The sequence below is a fragment of the Artemia sp. Qi Xiang Cuo genome, chromosome 1 (genome assembly GCF_049724085.1).
Source record: "Artemia sp. Qi Xiang Cuo chromosome 1, ASM4972408v1, whole genome shotgun sequence".
NCBI lineage: Eukaryota > Metazoa > Arthropoda > Branchiopoda > Anostraca > Artemiidae > Artemia > Artemia sp. Qi Xiang Cuo.
In genome coordinates this window covers 54,506,709-54,533,257 of record NC_142794.1, presented here as the reverse complement: position 1 = coordinate 54,533,257, position 26,549 = coordinate 54,506,709, and the positions used below count along the sequence as shown (strand labels likewise).

At 36.6% G+C, this 26,549-nt stretch overlaps 1 protein-coding gene across 2 annotated transcripts in view; it reads left to right on the top strand.

The window, feature by feature from the left end:
* The window catches only part of Mlh1 (DNA mismatch repair ATPase Mlh1), a 72,048-nt gene that overhangs the window by 5,884 nt on the left and 39,615 nt on the right, over positions 1-26,549 (top strand). The window contains exon 2 of one of the 2 annotated variants that reach the window (XM_089095592.1): positions 23,517-23,646. In XM_089095592.1, coding sequence (XP_088951718.1) covers positions 23,576-23,646 — 71 coding nt within the window. In that variant the 5' untranslated portion in view covers positions 23,517-23,575. Of the gene's footprint in view, positions 1-23,516; positions 23,683-26,549 lie in introns of both variants that reach the window. The other variant, XM_089095581.1, reaches the window with a different exon arrangement.

Sequence of the window (26,549 nt, the reverse complement as noted above, 5' to 3'; positions counted from 1 at the left end):
AAAGCCTGTTCGATGAAATTTCTGGTAAAATTGACATAGACTTGCAGAGCCAAGTTCCAGTGCAGGATACTAACCAGGTTCAGCGTGAGCTTGGAGACATTGCACAAAAACAGAAGAATCTAATTTTATTTGGCCCAGAAGAAGACGCTGCAGTGAACCAAAAGTTGCAGAACCAGGTGGACTTAAAGTTTATCAATGAAGAACTCTTGCGCGATTGCCCTGTGAAATGTTCCTTTTCTGTGAGATTGGGTCGTAAACAAGTTAATAGAAGTAGGCCGATAAAAATGATATTCAAATCCCCGCTCGATCGCGATTTGGCCGCCTTCTTCTTAGTGAGTAAACAAGTAAACAAGATGCTCTTAAAACTAAAATACCAAATTTTTGAGTTCCTTATGAAAAAAATGAAGCCGAGTTCATCGATAAGAGGAAGTATGATGTTCTAAAAAAAAGAGCTGACTGAGATAATTGTAGCCGGAGAGGGCAATTGGAAGACCAAGACACGCAAAAACGGACCAGACTTAGTTCACGAGGAGTCTTTTCGTCGCCAAGCCGGATTTGAGGTGTCCGAGTGAAAATCTGCAAGTGATTTATACTAATGCTGACTGGTTGTCTACTAAATGGGAAGAATTTAGTGAGTTAACGCGGGTCCGTGTGCCACATGTGGTTGTTGTAACTGAAGTTTTGCCAAAACATTGTAATGACCCATTAGCTTACTTTCAGCATCTAACTGATTATAGTTTAGTGTTTAATAAACAAGCAAAACGAGGGATATGCATTTATATTCATACATCTGTTAAGTTCAGTGAGATTGTTAACCCCATTTTTGATTTGGTTTCTGAGTGCCTTGTAGTTGATATTAAGTTACCTTCGCTGAATAATTATCTGCGTCTTGCTGCTTCTTGCAGGAGCCCAACACTTGGTCCATCTAGTTGTGTAAATGATGCCAATATTTTGAATTGTTTGACTTATCTTGTGAAAAATAGTCACAAATTACTTGTGGTGGGTGATTTCAACCTCCCTAATATTGATTGGCAGACACTGAGCACAAGTCGTCCAGGTGAGTCATATGAACAGACTTTTTTAGATAGACTTGATGATTTGTTTTTGCACCAACATGTAAATAGCCCCACGCGGGCAAGAGGCGATTCTATTCCCTCAATATTGGCTTTAGTAATTTCGAAACATGTTGATGATATTTTAGGCTTGGAAATGTTTTCTCCACTAGGAAAAAGTGACCATTCTGTAATTCAAATTACTATGAATACGTTTGTCCAGCGAGAAAATACTGATTCTCGTAGGTATGATTATGCTGATAGGGCTGATTATCAGTCAATGAGGGAATTCCTTGTGTCTTTGAATATCACGGATGAGCTGCAGAAAGGAAAAGTGGCGCCTGACGTTGCATTTGAATTTTTTAAACAGGCATTGATAGAATGTAGGGATAGATTTGTTCCTTTGATTAAAAAATATTCTGGCCAAAGGAAGAGACCAAAACTACCTAGACATATACTCAAGTCGATCCGGGAAAAAAAATCATCTTTGGAGATATTCCAATAAACAAAAAAGTGAACAAAAGATTTCACAAAAATCCAGTTCTCTGAATCAGGATGATCACATATGGTCATTGTATAAATGTGCTAGTAACAGGGCCACAAGGTTGTTAAGAGCAAATAGGGAAGTAGTGGAGTCACACATTATTCAGTCGAGCAAAACTTGCCTAAAGCAGTTATGGAAATATGTAAATAGAAACAAGCCGAACTTTTCACCGAGTAAATGGACATTCACGCATCCGGTTACACAACAAAAAATTGATGACGATTTTGATAAAGCATGCATATTTAATGAAACTTTTGCATCAGTTTTTGTTACACCTAACCAGACACATCATGACCAAGATTTAGTTCAGGGATTACAAAGTGGGACTTTATCATGTAATGATATAGACTTTAGTGTTGCAGAGGTTCATCAAATACTTAAAAAGCTTGATACATCTAAGTCCCCAGATATAGATGGATTTCCTAACACTATGATAATACAGATTGCTGATGTAATTGCACAACCGCTTACGTTTCTGTACAATAAGTCCTTGGCGACAGGTTCCTGTCCCTCAGGTTGGAAGAAAGTAATGGTTAAACCCATTGCTTTCCCCCTACACAAAGCCGGTCTAAAATCAGATTTTAAAAATTACTGTCTGATTTGCGTCATCTTTGTATTTTATGGGGTTTTGGAAAAGCTGATTGTTGCAGCAATCCGATCTTATTTTGAGGAAAATTATCTTTGCAATCACGCCCATCATGGTTTTCGTAAGAGAAGGTCTTGCAGCACTCAACTTCTGGAAGTTAGTGCTGATTTTCAACATTATGCTGATCTTGGTATACCATTTGATTGCATTTACATAGACTTCGCCAAAGCTTTTGACAAAGTTTCAATGTCACAACTAGTTGAAAAATGTCGACTCTATAATATTGGTGTAAGAACTGTTGATTGGATTGCTGATTATTTGCGTGGTAGGTCTCAACAGGTAGTTGTCGGTGAAGCAGCATCTCAATCAATTGATGTCCTGAGTGGGGTACCCCAGGGTAGTTGCTTGGGCCCTATACTCTTCTGTATTTTCATCAATGATTTACCATCTTGTGTTCGTCATTCGTCAGTGAAGTTGTTTGATGATGATGCTAAAATTTACCGACCAATACTAACTACCGATGATGAGCCTATACTTCAAGAAGATCTTGATTCAATAAAACCATGGTGCGAATCTAATTCGATGTTTGTTAATGCATCAAAATGTGCAGTGCTTCATTACGGGAATAAAAATCAGCCCAGCCGTGCATACTCCCTATCTGGCTCACAGATACCGTCAGAAGAATTTGTACGCGACCTCGGTGTTCACTTTGATACACATTTAAAATTTGATAGACATGTTTCGACTGTAGTAAGAAATGCAAATTACCAACTCCTCACCTTAAAACGGAATTTCAGGAAGTTTAATCTTAAGAATTTTATGTTACTTTATAAATCATTTCTTCGGCCAGTTGTTGAATATAATACTTCTGTTTGGTTTCCTCTGAATGTAACAGACGAGCACCGAGTTGAAAAGATTCAGAGGCGGGCAACAAAAATGATCCCTTATTTGAAACACCTTCCTTACGCACAAAGACTAACTAGGCTCCAACTTCCTTCACTGAATTTCCGACGTCGCCGTACCGACCTCATAAACACATTCAAAATAATCAAAGGCGTGGACGATATTGAGGTAGGAAAATTTTTCGAATTCAGCCACTACCACTTGACACGACTGCATCCTTATAAAATTTACCCACCAAGAACCCACAGGAAAATTGGACACAATTCATTTGTTAATAGGGTCACAGACTCTTGGAATAATTTACCGCCAGAAGTTGTTGAAGCCGGATCAGTTGAATCGTTTAAGAATATGTTGGTTGATAGCCAGTTTTACACAAGTGCCTTTTCAGTTTAGACCTTTGTGTTGCCTTTCATTTTATTATATATTGTATTAGTACGACAAGCTTTTTAGCTTACCGTTATGTGGATTAATAAAAATAAATAAATAGATAAATAAGCTTATTTTCGCGTGGATTAATATTTATATGTGATTATTTATGTAAGGTTTATCACTGGAGCATTTTCTGATTTTTTTTCTGGGAAACATTATGAGTAGGAATCAATTAGTTTTTTGTGGAAAATCAAAATTTTGTCATCAAGGTTATTAGAATTATAAAGGTCTGACCAACTTTCACTGGTCAGCCCATGATCCAAAAGAAAAAAGGCCTGTGTCACTGAGGGGACAGCAAGCCCCAATGGAGGTAGTAAAGGAATGTTCAATGGCTGAAGATGGAGAAAAAAGAAGACAATAGTGGTAACTGCCTCCTAATGGTGGCAATGCTTGCGGGGAGTTGTAATACTTACTCGTGTTTGAACAAATAACATCCAGAGAGGTGTTACCTTTTGTTGTAGATATTTTAACCAGTTGTTTAATATTAAGAGAGGTGCAGATAGAGTCTATCCTCTGGTCATTTGCATTGCCAAGTAAGCAAATACCAGCGTTCGGATACTTTGATAACACAAAGTTAGCACTTATAAGAAATCGTTGTATAAATTTGCGTTTCTGGTCAATACTTTGGTTAGGGGAATGATAAAAGACGGCGGTTACAATTAAATTGAAAGGGCGGGGAAGTACTTTCGGTCTAAGGCTCAGCCATAGAATTTCATCATAATCTGATAAGTTGGGGGTGGGGATGAGTTTAGGTTAGAGGTTATCTCAGACAAAAAATAATATACCACCACCTTTTTTCCCGAGAGGGTGATTGGGAGGGCGAAGTTTTATAAACTGAGTATAATTGCTGATTTTTAGGAAATCTGGGTTCTGGGACTGAACCTCTGTCACAGCAATAATATTAATTTATGAATTTCAGAGATACCCTCGAGTTCAGTAATTTTGTCAAAATTCAGGCTCTCAGCATTGGTAAGTAGGAAAGTTGGAAATTTAAATGATTTGGGTATTGGGATTTTTTTTCAATTCGGGATGGAGTTATTTGGGGTTGAAGTTTATGAGAAGGATGCTGTGGATAAGGGGGTGGTTTTGAGGCATTCTTAAAAGGCGGGACTGGACCGGGCTTGAGAGAAAAGGAGGAAAGCGGAAAAATTATGGGAATATTATTAAGTTGGGATGGAGCTACGGTGAGATTCGTCTTACTATTTGAAGTTTTAAAAACTCTGCATGGAGGTGTTACCTGTGGATCGTTCTGCCTGCTTACTCTTAAACCAGAGTCATACTGGTAGGGTAGCCAGGTGGGATAAAGTGCAAGGGAAGGGAGAAAGGTTTCCTGGTCATCTGGGAATAAGTCAAATTGGGAGTGCTGTTTATATGGGGGGTGGGGGGACAAGATGATGCTGAGGGAGGGAAGTATGGTGGGGGATGTCTGAGAGGGGAGGGGTTGGGTTTTTTTCGGCAAATAGGGGAGACTGGGGTACCTCCGCACACGGGGCACCTCCAGACATCGAACCTGTTGGCTTTGCTATCTAGCGGAAAAATTGGAAAAAAATCACAAAGATGTGCCATTTTACTGTTCATCTTGGAGGCAAGATGGCACTTCCATCAAATAGCATAGCAGTGAGTCAGTCGGTAATAAGACTTTAAAGATACAGCTGCCAATTGTTTCGCGTGATGATAAAAGTGAAATAGAGAGGTAAGTTTTATAGATACATTTAATGTAATGTTCTAGGAACAAGCAAAACGAACCCAAATATGCTTCCTCTACATAAGATTGACGTAACTCTAGGTGTTCTTTGGTTATGACTCTTTTCTTCTGAAAGGCTCCTTAGGGGCACCTCCGGACAATTTTTTTGGGGCAGGTTTGGACACTGTCCGGAGGTGCCCCGATGATTTGAGCAGCCATTGGTGTTTTTTTCTTTCATTTTTAAAAGGAAAGGAAGGATTGATGATATAATTAGATGTTTGTAATGATATAATTAGATGCCAATTTGAAACGAGGAAAGTATTCCACCCGTCAGGTTTTCACTGACGATCAAGAGGAAAAACTTAAGACTTACCTTCTTCGTTCCTGCGAACTTCACTATGGTTTGACTTTAGCACAAACTCAGAAGCTGGCATATCAATATGCAGTGAAGATGAGGGTCTCTTATCCCAAGAACTGGGATGAAAAGTGTGCCGCCACATATGACTGGTCATATGGATTTATGAAGCGTCATCCAGAGCTGAGTCTTCGGAAACCTGAGAACACCAGCCTGGCCAGGGCTTCAGGATTCAATCCCTTCAATGTAAACTCGTTCATGAATAATCTTGAAGCTTTATACAATCGGCACCGCTTCACACCTGAACGAGTGTACAACCTAGACGAAACCGGAGTAACAACTGTCATGGATAGCCCTAAAGTCATAGCGAAATCTGGTATAAAGCAAGTGGGCAAGGCCGTTGCTGCTGAGCGGGGGGAGTTAGTTACAGTGTGTTGCATCGTTAATGCCATCGGGAACACCGTCCCCCCAGCGTTTGTGTTCCCACGCGTGCACTTCAGAGAACACATGCTCCATGGAGCACCACCTGGTAGCCTTGGGTTAGCTTTCCAGTCTGGTTGGATGACTGGACCGAACTTCTTAGAAGTTATGAAGCACTTCGTCAAGCACACTCGATGCGACAAGGAGAATCCGGTGTTGCTCATCCTCGATAACCATGAAAGCCATATTTATTTGGAGGCAGTTCTATATGCAAAAGAGAATGGAGTAGTGCTTCTCACATTTCCGCCACACTGCAGCCACAAAATGCAGCCCTTAGATATATCTGTCTATGGCCCGTTCAAGGCGTATCTGAGGGCTAAGTTCGGCGAGTGGCAAACAAACCATCCACACGAAAGATTTCAAATAACTCACACCGCAAACCTAGTTGGTCAAGCTTATCCCCTAGCGTTTACTCCGAACAACATCACATCGGGCTTTTCAAAACCAGGAATATGGCCATTCTCAAGATCAGCGTTCACTGATGCAGACTTCATCGCCGCTAAGGTCTCAGACAGACTAAACACCGCTGGAGAAGTAACTGATAGGGTAGAGTCTAGGAATACTTTGGAAGCAGTTGCTGACCCTGTCCTGAATTCCTCGGCCTTAGAGCAACCACCAGGGCCCAAACATGATGTCAATCCAGAAGACATTTTTCCATTCCCGAAGGCTAAACCAAGAAAGCTAACTGTGAATAGGGCTCGAGTTGGCAAAACGAGAATTTTAACGGATACGCCAGAGACAGAAGATCTGGAGAAAAGAGCACAAGCAAAGTCAGCAAAGAAGACTGGTAGGAAAAGAGTAAAACTGGCAAAGAGCAAGGAGCAAGAGTTGTCAACGATAAGAGAACCTTCCTCCCCTTCGGAAATCTCTTTCCATGACTCTTCAGATGAAAGCCTCCATGCAGGGTCAGACTGTGAAATACCTGAAACTGAAAGTGAAGTTTCATTCATTCCAGAAGAGATCAAGGTTGACGAATTTGTGCTAGTGAGGTTTCAGCTTAAGAAAGATTTTGTTCTTTATGCAGCAAAGATCTTGGAGACTGATATTATGAACAGGGAGTTTCAGGTTTCTTTTCTACGGAGAAAGAAAGACTCTGATCGATTTCACTTTCCTGATATTGAAGACAAGGCATCGGTGTCGTTTGAAGATGTCGTGAAGAAGCTGGAGGTGACTCGACACGGTGGAACTGCTTGGGTCCAAGCTACTTATGTTTTTGCAGGTCTTTGGTTGGATCATATCCGCTGAGTGATTTAAGTTTGATAACTATGAACCTTTTTTCTTTTCTATTTACTTTTGTATCCTATATCTGAAGAATACAGTATCTGAAAGCATGTCCGGAGCTACCCCCACACCTGTGCAAAGCTGCCCCTATATAGGGGCAGTTTCGGACATTTTGTGGACCCAGGGAAAACGTCAACTACTTAGCAGCGCTTGCATATTTTCGCTTTAACTCTGTCCAGGCTCTGTCCAAGTGGCTAAGCTATGCTGGTGCCAAATAAGAAGTCCCGATAGCGCGCACAAGCCGAAGCAGGTAACTTTGATTAAAAAGTGCACGGAGGTGCCCCAGTCCTCCCTAACGGGTGGAGTCCAGAACCGGTCAGTAACTTCTTAGACGCACGGAGAAGAACGAAGTAAAAAGGAAGTGGATTTTTGGGAGGAAAATGAGTGAGGGGGGGGGGTTTGGGGATGATCCGAATCGAGTAAAGTGAGTGTGGGGGTTGGACTGACTGGGCAGGCATAAGTACTTGGGGCGGAGGATTGTTTCAAGGGATGTATTCCCGAGGTATACTGCTCTGTATCGGGTATGCAGGGGGATAAGACTGAAAGTCGAATGGAACAGGAACTAGGGGAGGGGGGTCGTGAATACTTTCGGCGTCGCCCTGAAAAACGTTGGGTTTTAAAGCTGTGCTCCAATCCTGAAGATGCATGAACAAAAGTACACGACTTATCAATACAAGATAAAACAGAACACAGATCAACATGGTCAAAAATACACTTATCAGACACACAAAATCCCGAAATAAAATGACGACAAATATGTAGAAACTTGCATTGTTTGCGAAACTTGCAGAAACCACTATCAAAATGCTTGCAGATCACATTTTCCTTTCTGCTTATTTTTAAATTTGTTTCCCTTTTTTCCATCACTCTCGTACTTTTTTCAAAAATAATAACAGTCTCATCATCTGGTAATTACTTCTCCATAACCTTTGTAATCCTTTTGTTTAGTTCATTATCACCTGATAATTTATGTAAAAAACCGGAAGTCACTGGACTATTCCCGAACTCAAGGGCGTCATCAGTAGTCATACTACACGTAGGTATCTGTAGGCTCTCATGGGATACTTTGCAACTAATGCTGGATTTGCTGAACTCTGATAATTAATCCCCTAGTGTAGTAATAATTGTTTCATTGTTTTTTAAGTCCTCTAGTAATTTGGTGATTTTCGATTTAAGGGTCTTCTTCTTCTTCTATTTAACAGCAGGCGGGCTTTTCAGTAATACTATTTATCCCTTTTCCTTTTGCTTCACTCTGTGGGCTACAGAGCTACTGGCTTGATTGCCTCATATTTATTAGATTTTTTTTTTTTTTTATAAGATAAGGGTTTATTCCAAAAACAACACAACACAAAAAAAACAAATGACCTTCCATAAGCTAACGCTTGTTCAGAAGTATTTACCCTCTTAAAATTAACACTTATAATAACATACTAAAGAGAAGGAAGAGAAAAAAAGAGAGAAAAAGAAGAAAGAAAGAAAAAGAAAACAAAGAAGAAAAATGAAAATTTTACACTCACTCGGCTCCTGGTCGCAATAACCAAAAATCAATACTTCACATACTCCAAAACTTCCCGCCGCCATCCCATAAATAATAAATAAAAAAAGAAATATATATATATATATATATATATATATATATATATAGGAAAAACGGGTTCCGGGCAAACCTGACAAACCTGAGAGTGACTCAACTATACCACCCTTTAAACAAATTCATACAAATTCATACCTATGGAGACAAAGGGTTTTAAGGTCCCGACGGAATTCACATAGATTCGCTGACCTTTTTAAAGAAACAGGCAAATTATTCCAGACAACTGGCCCCACATGACGTATTGAAAATAGCGATCTAGTACTAGTAACTTGAGGTGTCCGTATATCTCTAGCATGACGAGTAGGATAATTGTGTACATCATCACCAGAAATAAATAAATTTAAAAAATTTGAAAATCACTTGGGATCCAAATTCGAAAAATATTTAAACATAAATAACCCATGGTAAAATTTTCCAAGACCTGACACAGGGATAATATTTATCTGTACATATTGGGATCTCACCAAGGTTCTCCAAGTATCTCCGGACAACACTCGCAGTGCCATATTTTGTATCACACATAACTGCTGCAAATGCACTGAAAATGTGCTAGACCATATACTCACGCAATATACTAAATACAGGTGAACTAACAAAAAATAAATCAATCTCAAAACAGAATCCTGGAAAATGTTTTTTTTACTTTCTCATCATTCCAACATTTCTTGCAATCTTACTACTAATAAAAGAAACATGATTTTTAAAACTAAGGCATTCATCCACAATAACACAAAGGTATCGTATAGTATTTGTATGCTTAATTACATAATTCTCCACTTGCAAATAAACGACCAAAGGGTAAAAATCTGTTGATCTACCATACATAGTAAAACCTGATTTACTATGGTTTGAAAAAAGCCTGTTCACTCTCATCCGCTTATCTATACCTAACATACCTCTTCTCATTATCTCTATTAAATCAGATTCAGTCTTTGCTGCGGCAGTAAAATGGGTATCATCTGCAAAACTAGGAATAATCACCCTACAATTAGAATGTGCATTATCTAAAAAATCCAAAACAGAAAATCGTAAGTCGTTAATATAAACCAAGAATAAAAGCGGACCTAAAACAGAACCCTGTGGAACACCATAATCAACCATTCTCTCACCAGACCTCACATTAGAAATTTCAACGCACTGGGTCCTGCCTCTCAAAAAAGTTTCAAATAACTTCAACGCATTTCCTCTAATTCCACAATTTTCTAGCTTCATAATTAAAATTTCATGGTCAACTGAATCGAATGCTTTAACAATATCTAAAAAAATAGACGCCACCTTAAAACCTTGGTCCAAAGCATTATGCACAAACGTTGTCAAAAATAAAACTGCCTGTTCAGTAGAAATCCCCTTACGAAAATCGAACTGATTAGAATAGAAAAAGGAAATATTCTCCAAAAACTCAGATACTCTAGAATTAATAAGTTTTTCTACTAGCCTTGATATAACAGAAAGGAGGGATATCGGTCGATAATGATTCACATTTTTCTTATCACCCCCTTTAAATAAAGGTATTACTCTGGGACTTTTAAGACACTCCGGATATATACCACATTTAAAACAAGCATTAATCAGGTACAAAATTTGTTGCGATAACACAGGAAAAAATGACTTGAAAACCTTTGTTGAAATAAAGTCTGACCCGGATGCACTGTTTCGCATACCTTTTACCACATCACACAATTCTTTTTCAGTAACCGGTCGCAAGTACATAGAAACGTCACTACTTTCAGGCAAAAACTGAGTAAAATCACCATCACTTGCATACTGCTCAACAGACGACGCTAACCGGCCCCCTACACTAGAAAAGTGCTCACACATACGTTCAGTAGTTTGGCGAATATTTTCACCATCAACTAGACTACAAACAATTTCAGGCTTATTCGGTTTAATAACAGAATTTATAACATTCCAAGTCTTTCTCGGGTTACCCCCTGCATTTTTAAAACTATCACTCAGGTAATCTAACTTAGCTTTACGAAGTATACTATTCAACTTATTACTATACGGTTTATAAATATTTACATCGCTAATACTATTACCTAATGTGGAATTTTTATACAATTGCTGTCGCCTAGCTAGAGAAACTAGAATACTCTTCGTAACCCAAGGCTTCTTCGGCGAATCAATATACTTACGTTTCTTCCTAACTTGACTACAAGCAACTACTGTATCCTTAATCATCGAATACCAAAGTGTAAATTTATCATTCACATCCATATCATTACTATATAAAAAATCACAATTTTTTCCTTCAAGCTCATTTTTTAACTTCGGTACATTAATAACAGGAAAACAATTTTTTGGTACTTCAGAACGCTTTGATATTGGCCGGCTCAAAAGAGAAGGAATAGATACCAACAGACCGAAATGATCCGAAACGTCGTTTACAATAACACTCGCACTACTATATCCAGTATTTAAGTAAACGTTATCAATCAACGTAGCAGAATCATGGCTCACTCTTGTACATATATTAATAGAAGGCTGTAGTCCATAACCTAGCATAGTGTTTAGATACTCCCTAACTCTAAGGTTACTATTCACTGTTCTTAAATCCAAATTAAAATCACCACAAATAAAACAAGGTCTAGTTGAAATTGGTAACTTATCCAATTGCTCTTCTAAAAGTGAGCTAAACTTTATAAACGACAATCATAAAACACTTAAAATTAAGACACTGCAATTCTAACACCATACTTTCAAACACCATTTCTCGATTAACTCTTATATCATCTCTCACCTTAACCTCAAAATCATTACGCACGTAAATTGCTAAACCACCATGTCGATGCATCTCTCTATTTTTAATATACAGCTTATAATTACCAATCTCTAACAGAGAAGAACTATGGTTCTTCAACCAAGTCTCCGTTAAAGTTAAAACAGGAGGGGTTGATTGCAGACATAACTCATTCAAAAACTGGTATGAACTTCCAATCCCTTGACAATTTAAATGAAAAATATTAAATTCACTTTGACAACTAATAGAACTCAAATCACACAGAAACTTATAACGGGAATCAGGATTAACCTCATGAAACTCACCCACATCAAAATCTCTGTGAAGTACCCCTCCCCCCAAATCGTGTAATTTCATCGAATCACTCTCAAGAAAACCCAGCCGTTCCTTACCTAAACTTGACATTCAAAATATTTTCAGATATCTTTCAGTAGATCTTTAGACTCTAGGAGTTCAATTATGAGATGATAGATCTCGATTTCTATGCTCTGTGTGCAGGTATAGTTGGCTAGGCTCTTGGCTGATAGAGAGATTTTGTGGTGTTTGAAGCATTTTAACAGTTTACAAAGCAAGGTATGTTGTGCAGGCGTCAGCATATTACATTCAAATAGGCAATGGTCAATTGTTTCATTATTCATATTACAATGCCTGCAAAGAGGGGACATGGGAATTGAATCACTTGAATTAGAAAACTTATACGAGAATGCAAGAAAATTTAGTCCATTTGTTCCAGAACGAATTCTATGATAAATTAAAAAAAAAATACTTATTGGGAAAGGGGGAAAGGATAGGATTATTCTTATTAAAATTAATATCTGATAGTCTCCATTGGTATATATATCTAATTACGATTGGTCTCCCACTTGGCTGGTTAATATTTATAGCATTTCTTGCTACTTCATCAACCTGATGATTACCACTTATGCCAGAGTGGCTAGAAATATACTGAAAACAAGTTCTTAAGCCACTTGAAGCAAATTTATTCATAATACAGTGACAGTGATAAGCGTCAGTGTTCAAATTATATTGAGGAGCTGAGGCCAGCAGCTCAAGGCTTGATAAAGATTTTGAGTACACAATAATTTTATTTGAATTTTAAATCAAAGGTTGGTTTTCCTTGAGGTGTTCTAATGCCATGATTATGACATTTAACTCAGCAGACATTATAGATAAATTTTTATATAATCTCTCGCCCATTGCAATATTCAGGTGAGGAAGGAAAGCACCACTTGCTACCTTCTCATTCATTTTTTACCCATGAACAAATATTTGGAAGTGATGTTTATATGTAATTGTGTTAAGTTCAGCAAATTTTTTCTGGACAAAAGCAATGGGGGTTAAATCTTTATTCCACTTTGAGAAATCAGTATTTATTGTGGGAATTGACCAATTCCATGGAGGGGATTGGGGGAAAGTAGGTGCAATAGACATTGCGGGTACAGGAAACTTCTTCTGAATATTGGCATACTCATCCGCAATGCCTCTATACATGGCTGGATTTCTTAACCAATTATGTAGGGTGTGTGAGCTGTTTGATTCAATTTTTGTAAGATGTTTTATCAAGAGAAAGCTACGTCTCTCCCTTATTGTTGTTAATCCACTCTCCATAAGCAGAAACTTGGTGCTTGTGGGTTTCCTAAGACCAAATATGAGACGTATTATATCATTTTGTGTTGTTTCAATTTTTTGCTTCTGGGTCTTTGCACATGCACCATAGACGATGAGCCCATAGTCAATATGGGGTCTTATATGTGATTTATAAAACTGGAGTAAGGTTTTCTCCTTACAGCCCCAGGGTGTGGAAAGAAGTCTTTAGAATGTTTGTTTTTCTATAGCATTTTTTTATTGTGTTTGAAATGCGGAGGTGGAAATTAAGTTTTTGGTCAAGCATGACACCTAGGTAATTAATATGATTATCTTCTGGAATGGTTGTTCCATTTAGAGTTAGTTTTGCAATATCATGGTTTCGCTTTCGGTGAAATTGGATTATTTTGGACTTGGTAGGTGCAATGGGTAAATCGGAACGTTGAGAGAATTTTTTCAATTTTAAAAGTGACATCTGCAGATTTGATTATGCTATATCAAATGTGTTGCCGGATGACCACATCACCAGATCGCCAGCATATTGTACATTCGGTGGGAGGAGGTTGACGTTCCAGAGATATAGGGCAAACTGGAGGCAACTAAGGACTGGTCCCTGAGGTAGGCCTTTGGTTATTGTCTTTTGGGGAGAAGAGGCTGAACTAACACAAACAATAATACTTCGAACTTCTATGAAGGATTTTATAAAAGATACTAGCTTGGGGGGTAGTCCAAGGGTTGCAAGTTTGCTTAAAAGGATTTGGAGGTTAACATTGTCACATGCCCCTTAAGAATCTAGGAAAGCTGCAACTAGGACATTATTTTTTGAGAATGATTCATTTAGTGCATTTGTTAGCAAAATGAAAGTATCTGTTGAGGATTGGTGTTTCCTGAATCAAGTTTGAGTGTGAGGGATCATATTATTTTTTTCAACAAACCAGAGGAGTCTGTAATAGATCATTTTCTCCATTATTTTCACCATCACAGGAGTAATCATTATGGGCCTATTGGACTCAGGACTATTTTTGGGTTTATTTTTCTTTAGGATTGGTAGGAGGAACGAGCATTTCCATATATTGGGGAATATAGAAGATGTTCAAGCGTGATTATAACAATTTAGCAGTTCCTGTTTGTATGAAGGGGTGAGATTCTTTATCCATGTAGGGTGTATATTGTCATATCTGCTGCTAGTTTTGGTCCTAATACGATGTATTGCATTATTCATTTCCTGGATTGAAAATGGACTAGTTATATACTCGGAACCTGGGCGTGGTTGGTAACTTGGGTTCATATGAATTGGGGACATTTTGCTTTGATTATTTGATGTTAGCTTATTAAAAAAAGAGTTGCAGAGTTGGGTCACTTGTTTGTTTTCTAGATTGTAGAGTTCATCTTCCATAAGAAGGCGGTGGGAATTATGGGAGTTGATATTTTCACTTAATTTTTTAATTTCCAGATCGCGTTCATGGAGTATATCGTTACCAATTTTTTCGTCATTGAGAAAAATGTAAACTTGAAGGGGCCCCAAAGGTATTTCACACAAAGAAGTTATCAACAGTAGTTAAGTTATTGAAAAGTTGTTAAAAAACATATCAGTAGTTTATAAATAAGTTGTTCAAGAGTAATATATTCCAAAAATACTTAGGTATTTATAACAATTCAAGCTTCATTTATTAGGCAACAGAATTATAAACTGTTTTCCTAACGTTTCAAGTTTTTCAAATGCTGTCAACAAAAATAGCACTGGATTTTGCAATTTGAAACTTTGCTGTGAACAATTCAGTGTGTATTCCAATTCAGGTTATATATTTGTACATTAGGGGGGTAGAGGTGGGTAAATTTCATGGTAACTTTGCAGGGGACTATATAATTTTGCTAGGATTAAAGTGAAAACATTATTTTATGCTTTTTGTATGCTCTTTTATAATTCATATAAATACCTACAGGGCCCCTTGAAGGGCTCAAGATGCAATTTGCAACAGAAGCAATTATTGAATTAAGAAAGAACATTAAAAAAACATCAAATGATGTATTCACCTTCATCCTAGCTAAATTATAGTGTCACCTGCAACTTTACCATACCTAGGGGCAATATTTAATAATAGTAAAATTCTGGTTTAGCTACTTTTTGCTATTTTGGAAAGGCGTTGGGTTAGGAAAATGAAACTTTCAGCTTTGGGCCTACAGACCATGTCTCTACTAAAAAGGCTATGGGAAGAATTTTAAACAAGGTAAAAAAACACCTACTTTTTCACTAAAAAATTTGCAGAGAGAGTAGGAGGATTAGAGCCTCAGTAATTTCAATCTTTGTGCTTCAAATAACAGATTGAGAATTATGGCTAAATTTTGGTTTGAACAATTACAACATACTGACATTTCTGCAAAAAAGTTAGCAGCAGGAAGTAGAAGTACTGGAAGGGTAGTGACTCACTTTTCTTCTCAAAGCACAGAGACCAGAAATGATTGTGTGAATCTTAGACACATAAGGTTCAATATGCCAACAGTTCTGCTAAAATCACTGTGCATAGTAAGCTCCTTTACATTTTAGTCTAGCTAATTCTGCAACATTTTTTAAGCTTGCAAAATGTAGGCTCCAGATCAAATATACACACAAACAATCCATTTTGGTCCCAGGCAAGATATTTTGACAGGTTTCCAAATTTAATGTGATATTCATCAACCCAGCCATAGGATCAGAGTTTCTTTCCATACAAAAACCTCAGAAACCAGACCCTTGTCTCTTTCATGCAATAAGCTGATTTCAGCAACACAGGAATAAAATAGAAAAAAAAGGTTCTGCTCCCTAAACACAATTACATTGAAGGGACAACTACCATGAAACACACAAAATCATCAATTAGACTCAGTGATCTTACAATGAGCAGGGCAAGTCAGGAAAACTGATTTTGCTTTAAAATTATTTTACATTGCTGTGTTTATTAAACTGTATGACAATATCTTCTTAGCAGGAAGGTACACTTGGTTCACTTTATTAAAACCTAAAGAGATCTATTTTGATTTTCTATCTTTAGGCCCAAATGAGTCCACAGATCCCCTAATACACTCACTTGTCAAACTATTATTGGAGGCATAAAGTTGGCCCCTCCAACAACACCCAATTTTCCGCAGAAAGGTAGACAAGATTTTGCTTTATCCTGGGTTGACTTGATTTGGCAATGATCTTGGGTCAATGTGACATTAGAATAATGATTTGTCAAAGTATACTCTTATTCTCCAATTTTTGCTGGAAAGTGCACAGATTGGCATAAAACTCATTGGGTAAGTAATTTATGTAGGTCAAGAGATAGATAGAGGGGATGTACTTTAAAAGTATAACAGATTCTCTTGGAACTTGGTTGGCATTTGCCTACAATAAAAGAGACATTGATTAGCAAATTTAAGACTATTGACCTTAACAGCCCAAGTTTAATTAGGCTTCAAAATATCATTGCTGACATTGTGGTGAAGTGGTTTTTATGTTTTTTAGGTGAAGTTGTCATAGATACCTTTATTTCTCCCTTTATAGAGGAGATAAACTATGGCCCTAAGGTAATTAAACCCTTTGGTAGCATGCCTTAGGCTTTGACCTGACTAATGAGGCGTACCAGCTGGGTAAATTCGAGAGACTAAATGCAGATTGTAGAGAGGTTGGCTATAATACAATACTTTTATTCAGTTAACATACACTAGTACAGGATTTATTAATAGATATATATATTCTGCTGGGACTGGTTGTCCCAGGTAGACCACAAGTATCAGAAAACTACAATATATAATAATAAGATACTTAAGCACTTACAATAATCTGACAATATTCCAAGGTATATCTAAATCAACAGACCAGAGGTCAGTCCAGCATAAGATTAGTATCAGGTCGCCCCTTCCCATAAAATTTATCTTTTATAAATTTCCCCAACCACACCTGATCAGGACCCACTGATGCACATAGCTAGGAAGTGGTAATTTCTCAATTTCCTGTTAAGCATACCCATGCCAGGATATGTTCCTTATCTTCATAAAAGGTGGTATTTATAAACTTTTGTATTTGCATCTTAATATTTTAATAAATTCTGAATTGACTTAATTAGAAAGTGTCACCACAACATGTTTCACCTCTTTCATGAAGAATGACTTGTAAGTAAGAATATTGAAGCTAGGTCATCTTTGATGAAAAAGGGGTAGGCCTATGTTCTTGTGCTAATTGATTTACCTTCTATTTGTTTCTGACTTGTTTTAGGTAGGCAGATATTTTTTTTAATAAAACCGTTTATGAAACAATTATGGTCCCATTGCGACTGAACCCAGTGCAGCTGATTCCATGTAATTGAACTCTTGTCCAACTGAATCCCTTTGGAAATCAACCCTTGCATAACTGAACATTGTGGAATTCAGCCCCTGTGCAACTTAACCTTCATTTAAATGAACCCTGTATAACCAAACCTTAGTGCAACTCAATCCTCATTTAACTGACTCCTTGTGCAACTCAACCCCATTTAGCTGATCTCTTTTGCAACTTAACCCCAACCTGCTCATTCACCATTCAACTGAACCCTATGCAACTCAACGCTTATTCAGGTCTCTATTTTGGAAGTTGTTCTTTTTTTAAATATTGTTCTTTTTAAATAATTATCAAAATTAGTAGTTTTTTCATTGAGCATTACTGCATACAAAACTTCAAATACCGTATCACAAAATTTGTCAGTTATCTGGGTAAAAACTTTGAATATAACTTTTAACTTAGAAGCTTAATTTTTTTCATTATGCCCTTTGCCTATATCTGTTTTGTCACCTCTAAAACAGTTGAAATGGGCGACTTTGATATTGATTGTTTTTTTTTTGCTCTTTTGGATGCTCAAAAAGACTTCTTGTATTAAAAACTGGTTTTTAATTACAATTTAAAAAAATGTATTTTAAAGTTTTTTGGCTTCTTTATAGAATATACGTCATGTTGGCTAAGGCTGAACTGCTGCTTTTTTATTGCTTTTGGCTGCTCTTTTGGATATTATTCGTTTTTTTTCTTTTGGGGATTCATTCCAAATTATACATTCATAAATACCTAATATTAGTCAAATTATAAACTGCATATAAAAGCAGTAAATACATCAAGTAAAAAAATAAATAATGAATTCTTCAATTGAGAACACTTCAATTACAATGAAACAATAAACACTTAATAGTTTATTTGGTATGAAGAAAAATGAAGTGCAAGCTATTTTCTAGTAAAAGATGAAAAGCTCGTCCATTTTAAATGTAATTAAGTGAAATAATATGCAGACTGAAGTAGCTCCAGGAAGATGTTGAGATTTTCATCCTAGTTGGTCACTTTTAATCCAATCAAAATGTTAGGACACTTAGCATCAGTTTTTGAGTTTAAGCTTTGATTTCCAAATGCTCACAAAAATTACCAAATTTAAGAAAGTCGCAACAATAAGTCACCTGTGGTCAAAATACTCAAAGACTCCTCTTTGGTTCCCACCCAGGCTCAAAGCTTCTGCTATGGTCATTTCCATGGAAATCTCCAAAGAGTTTCTTTTTAAAATAGCTTTCAAGCTTAGTTAGGGGTATATAGCCTTTTTTGCTTTTCTTCAAAGCTTTGAAAAAAGTGTTGTAATATTCCAAATGTTACATTTGTTATACTTGTGCATATTTTTGGTAATCATTTGTGGGGTGATCGAATTTTTTAAACCACTGTAGATGTGTAAGAACGTTGCAATAGCTAGTACCCTGAGGTCATACGACTCTCAAAGACTCCTCCTTGAACCTCCCAAATTGAAAGCTTTTATTATGACCTGGCCTTTTAATGTAACTTGGGCACTGGACCAAAGCGCCATTGTCACTCGAGCGCAACGTTAGGTGGGGATGTCGATATCGCTTTTGTCACACCAATTTGTTTTAGTGTGAATTTGCCAGGTATTTATGAATGAATGTTTTCAAATTAAACCCGTTTCATGAATAAAAATAAAAACCGGTTGGACGCATGTCCCTTTCCCTTTGGACGATAAAAACATGCAAGTGCTGTATCAAGTATAACTCACGAAAATCTTGTTAATTTTTGTCAACTTCTCAACTTTCTGGCATCCATGCTTTCAAAAAAAAAAAAAAAAAAAAAAAAAAAAAAAAAAAATCAAGGTACTATCACTTAAATATAGTAACTCCCTATCCCCCCCTATGGATACTATCTTGATAGGATATCGTCTCTGCTTTAAATAAAAAAAAATAATTAACTTAATGGCACCCCTGCTTTAAAAAAAAATTGAGGTATTATCATTTAAATATGATAGCTCACTAACCCCCCCCCCCCTCTGGATACCACCTTGATAAAATGCCGTCTCTGCTATAAATTAAAAAGAAAAGCTTCTGAAAGAAGATTGTATTTTCTATCAGGCGTTCAACAATTGAGTATTAAACATTAAGAAAATCTTATCTAAAAACTGCCAAAAAAAAAAAATCTGCAAACTTACAATTCAGCTGTAGAAACAATCTGTCAGCTGTCAATTTCAAAATCCAACTGAAGGCTGAAGCTGTATAGTAGTGAATTCGTTCTATAATTCTATTCAGCTTGAAAATAAAATTCTTGACTGCGAACTATGTTAGAAATAGCGATTGGGAAACTGCGTTCTAAATGATTTAAATTCATTTTATAAAGACGATACTTTTTTTTGTCAACATATGAAGAACTGTGTATATTGCAATATATGTAACTGAATATTGCCTCTATCTGATTCTTAAGAAAAATAACAAAAGAAACAAAAATTGACGAACCGGAGAGTAGTAACGAAGAATGGCGTGCAGAATAATATTTGGCGGGGAAAGTCACTGGTGATAAATCGCTAGGGGTGGCACCGTGATTGCGTGATTTTTGGGGATTCGGGGAACCAAATTTTTTTCGGAATGACGCATAGATTTTCGGGGAAATACCCGAAAATTCGGAGATGGTGCAAGCCCTGCTTGATTTCAAATCAGGAATATCGAAATACTAAACCACACGAGAAGGAAAAGCTCCAACTTTGCGGTTGACGCAATAAAGAATTGCCACAAAATTAATTTCAAGTCGACCGAACGCCGCCGCCTCTGTCGGCGGTGGCGCGCCTGTGGCGTTACGACACTTCGGCGGTGTTCGACCGGGCCTCTCGTTGGCGGCGTTCAGTCGATCCGCCGGCACAGTGCCGGGGTCTAGATAATATGCCCTCAAAGTTTGAGCTATGATGCAAATCATGAACTTTATTTTTTGGCTGGCTTCTACCTCACCCTCTTTGATAGAGAAGGGCTGAAAATCACTTCATATGCATTGCTTGGAATTCTATAACAAGGCTCAAAAATTTAAAGGATACAACAATATTGAAAGTTGATTAAAATTTAAAATGAGTGCCATAAAATAACCAATAAACCTAAGCAAAGCATAGAAAAATATAACAACAGAGCCTTGTTTTCTGGCTCAGCGGGTTAAAATACAGGATGTTCTCTTCTAGTGCATCCAGTATTTTCACAAAGTGGGTTCCTGAGGAAAACACAGGGTTGAAACTTTGCTGCTGAAAATGCTTGATACTGAAGAATAGAATTTCATTCTCAATTACCCAGACTATCTGTCTTGGCTTTTTCTACAATTAGCCATGTCTTGATGCCTACTGCAAAATACTGATTTTCAATTCAAAGTCGAGTTTGGGATCTCAATGAGCAAACTTCATGGGCTGTGAATTCAGGATGGTTAGCCATTTTTGAATTAATTGCCAATGAATGTAGAACTTGGGTTTGAACCTCGTATTTCTACAGGTTCCAGATTCAAGAAACCTGGGTTCAAACACGGGGAGAACCTGGCAGCTGAAAACACTTAGAAGCAGATTTGTGTTGAACCCACACCCCTAAAAACATTTGATGTAGAACTTGATAGCAATCTGTGTTTGAACCTGGTGCCTGATAATGAGGCTTATATCTACCACGAATGCTCATAGTTTGCAATGAAGCCAGAAAAAGACTTTATTTGACCATGATTTCAGCTCTAGACTAATTCCTAGAAGTCTCTTAAAATTTGGATATGTTATTGGGTTAGCCAGATGGTTAATATGAGTCAGAAACTGCAAACAAAGCAAGAAGCAAATTTTGAGCTTTTAATCAGTACTAGTTCAATCTTATGCTTATAATTTGTGTTGAGTTGAGTCAAACAGGGCTGGATCTAAATGGGGGTCAGCTGAACAAGGGTTGAGTAAACAGGGGTTCAGTTGCACAAGGGTGCAGATACATGGGTGCAGTTACACAAACACCAACAATTATAAATAAAATATATATAAGTAGACTAACAAATTATAAATAAATACAAGGGGATTGTGCTTTGCTTTGTGAAAAGAAATTTTAGTTTTATTTTAATGAACTTTAATTATTGCTTGCTTAATACAATAGACAATGCAGTGGAGTGATTTTTCTATTACTGCTGAAGTGTTTGTGCTTTAGTTGTTTAGCAGTATGCATAGAATCAAATTCTTCTGACTAACAAATACATTGGGTAAAATAATAGATGGTTCAATCTTGAGGCGAAGTAAAGCTTGTAGCTTATGTGATGCATAAAAGAAAAATAGCATAGATTTGGTTAGGTTTTATGTTTTGGGGAAAGTAATTCAGCATTAGCTTGCATGCTTGGCTTATTTTAAAAGTAACAATGTTGATTTTGTGTCAGCAAATAGAGAGGCAAAATGATTTGGGTACAAAAAAGATATTTGAGGCGATATTTAAAAAACATAAGATCATTCTTTAAGGCAAAACTTCCTGGTACATACTACTTATAAAGTTTTGAGGGGTTGACAGTAACAACATTTAATTGATGGTGAGGAAATAGAACCAAGGTATAGCTCCCTAGACACTTGTTTGTCAATCCAACCATAGGCTGCTACAAAACTTCGTGTTGTTCAATCAGCACAAATATAGTTCTTTTGTACACAAGTAGTTTTGCCATGATATAACTTACTAAACATATAACTGATTTGTAAAAAGTAAATAATTGATTTGTAAATAACTGATTTCAAAAGTAATACAGCATTAGCTTGCATGCTTGGCTTATTTTAAAAGTAACAATGTTGATTTTGTGTCAGCAAATAGAGAGGCAAAATGATTTGGGTACAAAAAAGATATTTGAGGCGATATTTAAAAAAACATAAGATCATTCTTTAAGGCAAAACTTCCTGGTACATACTACTTATAAAGTTTTGAGGGGTTGACAGTAACAACATTTAATTGATGGTGAGGAAATAGAACCAAGGTATAGCTCCCTAGACACTTGTTTGTCAATCCAACCATAGGCTGCTACAAAACTTCGTGTTGTTCAATCAGCACAAATATAGTTCTTTTGTACACAAGTAGTTTTGCCATGATATAACTTACTAAACATATAACTGATTTGTAAAAAGGCTGCTACAATGCTTCATGTTGTTCAATCAGCACAAATATAGTTCTTTTCTACACAAGTAGTTTTGTCATGATATAACTTACTAAACACATAGTATAAAACACTGGTTTAACAAGCAGGGGCTATAGACATTTCTAGGGCTCTGTTTTTTAGGACCATTTCTGATTGTTCTAAGTTTCGTTAATGCTACAGATTTAATTTTTGCACATGGGAAATTTCAACAGAGCTCTTCACTTCCATGAGAAAAGACATTCTGACTTTGTTTTTAGAAAAATCTACCAAGTATCCTTAAAATTGCGCAAGAAATTCCTATAAGCATTAGTTTTTTTTCAAATGTTCCATAAATAAAGTTATATTACACAAGATTCTGGAAGTGCATTGAAACTGCTGAATTGAATAGATAGGGTCAGAATTTTAGATGTTTGCTGTAGAGAGGGTAGCTTGTGGTCATATTCTAATTCTATAGATGCACACAGGTCCACACCTTAAGGGGAAGGGGAATACAAGATATGTCATGGGAGGATCTCGAGGGAAGCATTTATTTGTAAGTTATTCCCATTTACACCCTACTTTACTGACTAATTCCAATTGATCTCCATTTACCTAGCCATTGTTACTGGCTGCAAAGCAGTCAATTAGATGAACAAAAATAAATTTTTCTGGTAAAACTTCAAAAAACATCTGTGTTTGTTGAATAATTGATTTATAGTAATTAATAATGATATGTAGAATAATATTTAAAGAATTTAACAAAAGCCTGGGTCCAATAATTTAAAATATAATTATAGGTTAAAATTTGTTTCAAGTTTTTAAAAAAATAAAAAAGCATTAGATTTTATTACAAACCTGTTCTTATTATAAAACAGCAATATAACCTTTTCTTTCCTTTTTAGTTGGCTTGGAGCATTATTGAAGTTTCATTTGCTTACAGTTTCCTGCTTGTTCCTAGAGAATGACTACAAGGATTAAAGAACTTGAAGAGCATGTAGTAAACCGTATTGCAGCTGGAGAAGTTATTCAAAGGTCAGCTAATGCTCTAAAAGAGCTTTTAGAAAACAGGTAAATAAACCAACAGAATGACAAAGTATATGGAATGCGGGAGTTGCTAAATTAGTTTGTTATAACAAAAACTTTTCAGATGCCAGAAGTAGAGATGGTTATGGAGCCAGAGCTAGAGGTATTTAAGATGGCCATACTATCATTTCCTCATCTTCCTTTAAATGTTATTTGTATATGTATCTGATGTCATATAAAAAATGTGCTTTTTCAAATCAAAAATTGTTTATTTTTGAAAGGAATGAAGTTTGTATATGTTGGCTTAAGAATGATAAATGGAGGTCACACTGAAATTTTGTTTAAGAATTTGACTGGTGAGCAATTTAGATGTTCCTGTTTTTGTACAAACTATTTCACACACTGAATTTTGGCTATGGATAGATTCTGCTTAGGAAACAGCGATTCTTATAAATGATATTAGGATTATACAATTAGAATTATGCTCATTTTGAGCAATCATGAATTTACATTTTTTGGGTTGTTCTCTTGGTCTTTTTTGATTTTTGTTACTTCAAACGTTTCTTCAATGCTCTTTACTTTAGCTGTTTGGAGTGGTCTTGTATCATTTGATGGTCCAGGTTGTTCATTTTAAGCAATTGTGAATTTGTGTGTTTTGAGTCTTTCTCTTTGTCTTATCGCGTTTGATGGTTCACGTGGTTGGACAGGAATTTCTTCTTGTTCCAATGAATCATCATTTATAAGAATTCTATATTTTAGTTTTTTTGATCTTCCTCTTGGCGCTTTTATTTATAATTATGGAACTATCCTTATGAATCACTGTTTATAAATAGACAGATACATTTTTCTAGACATGATTTAGTTTTATACTATGAATGACCTCTTTGAAATATATATTATGATGTGATTTTTAATATGACATCATTTATGGCTGTAACATGTATGCACCCTTTTATATTTGTGCATGACGTCTTTACAATAAATAAGTAAAAAAAATAAATAACGATTTTATTTTCAAACTCCATAAAAATGGTCACGCCAATCAGCGGCAGTTTTTGTCATAATAAGACACTAAACATATATAAAAAATATGAAAATCACAGCCATAGCCATTGTCATGCAAAAATATACATTGATTCGAATACCACAGATTCAAACTAAACAGAGTTAAACGAATAAAAGAATAATGAACTAAAGAAAATAAATATATACAATTATTGACATGTGGGTGCAGAATTAAAAATCTTGACGAACAAAGGAACAAAACTGCTTGCATATCGCATATGCCTTGCTGGTACCGACTGAATTTTTGGTACCGGTTGAGCTACTTTTCGCGGGAGCCTTTGGCGCGAAGGAAGATGCTCAGAGGGGAGGATTTCACGAAGCCGCGAATTTTCCAAAACACTGACACCAAATTTAAAACACAATTAATCACGGCGTGTTGAAAGAGTTTTAAGTGAAAATTGTTTCAAAAGGGAGCAATAAGGGACTTGGGGAGATTTTGACACTACCAGAAGAGCCTGGTACTGGGTCCTTTCCAGGCGGTCCTTCTGGTCTGAAGTCAGGCTGTAATGCCAAACGGGACAAGCATATTCTACCAGCGGTCTGACAAATGTAAGAAAAGTACACAATAGTTAAGGGGTTGGGACACCATGACGAGCAAGGAGTTTTAAAGAAAGGATACCCAGGTTTGCCTGTTTGATCATGTCCTGTGTCTGTTTTTCCCACTTCAGGTCATGTGTGAGATATATTCCCAAGAGTTTGATATCCATGATGCTTGAAACATTCTGTAAAGCAAGAGATGAACTGTCCCTCAGAAAAGAAAAAGTTAATATGAGTGATTTTTCATGCTTGACTATCATTTTGCCCTCCTCAGCTTGTCGTGATAAACTCGCCGTTGTTCTGTCTGCCTCACTTGAAACACTCTTTTTGCCTAGCTCCAGTACGGATAGATCATCAACGAACTTCAAGCGATCCGATTCATCATTTGCCAGCTCATTAACCATAATAAAAAAAAGTAGAGGGCCTAAAATTGTTCCCTGGGGAACTCCACAGTAAATTGGCTAGGGATCAGATTAGGCTGATTTATACTTAGTTTTTTTACTTCTACCTGAAAGAAAATTTGCAACTATTCTTATCAAATACACATCGACATTAAAATTTGTAAATAGCTTGTGGATAAGGGTTCTATGGCAGATCAGGTCCAATGCTTTCTTTAGGTCAATTCTGATGAGGTTGACCCAGCGTTCCCATTCATCTAGATGCTTTAAAATCTTATCAAGCAAAATGACTTGTCGAACTCTTGGGAATATTACCGAATTGTTGAGGGCCAATTTTATGCAGAATACAAGTTTTCAGCCAACCAGCGATGAAACTTTTATAAATCTTGCTAAAAATCGATGTCATCGTAATAGGCCGCACACCAGTAAAACCACAGGGGACTCCTTTTTTGGGGATTAATAAAAAAAAACTTTCCGAAAGTTAAGTTTTGCAAAGAAAAGTAAAAGCCATTTTAATGTTCGAGTTCAGCAGATACAAATACCTGTTAAAATTGAAACTCAAAACGACCAGAAATTACTATTAAAGAATAAATGAAACCCAAAACGTTCTGGAGCAGAGAGACAGTTCTTGATTTTGTTGGTCATCAAAACTAAAAATAGGAATACACTAAATGTCTCAAGTGTTTCATCCCTAATGAAAAGGAAGCAACTTGTTTTCAGGTCGTCAAGTGGAGTACATGACTGAGTGACCTGCAGCAATTTGACTTGGACTATCAAGAAATAAAAACAAGTAGATCCCTTCATTCAGAATTCGACACTACTGGATAATTTAAATTCGGATGAGGCGAGGACGATTAAACCTTTTAAGGGCAATTTTTTTAAATTGTGACTACAAACGAACAGAAATTAAAT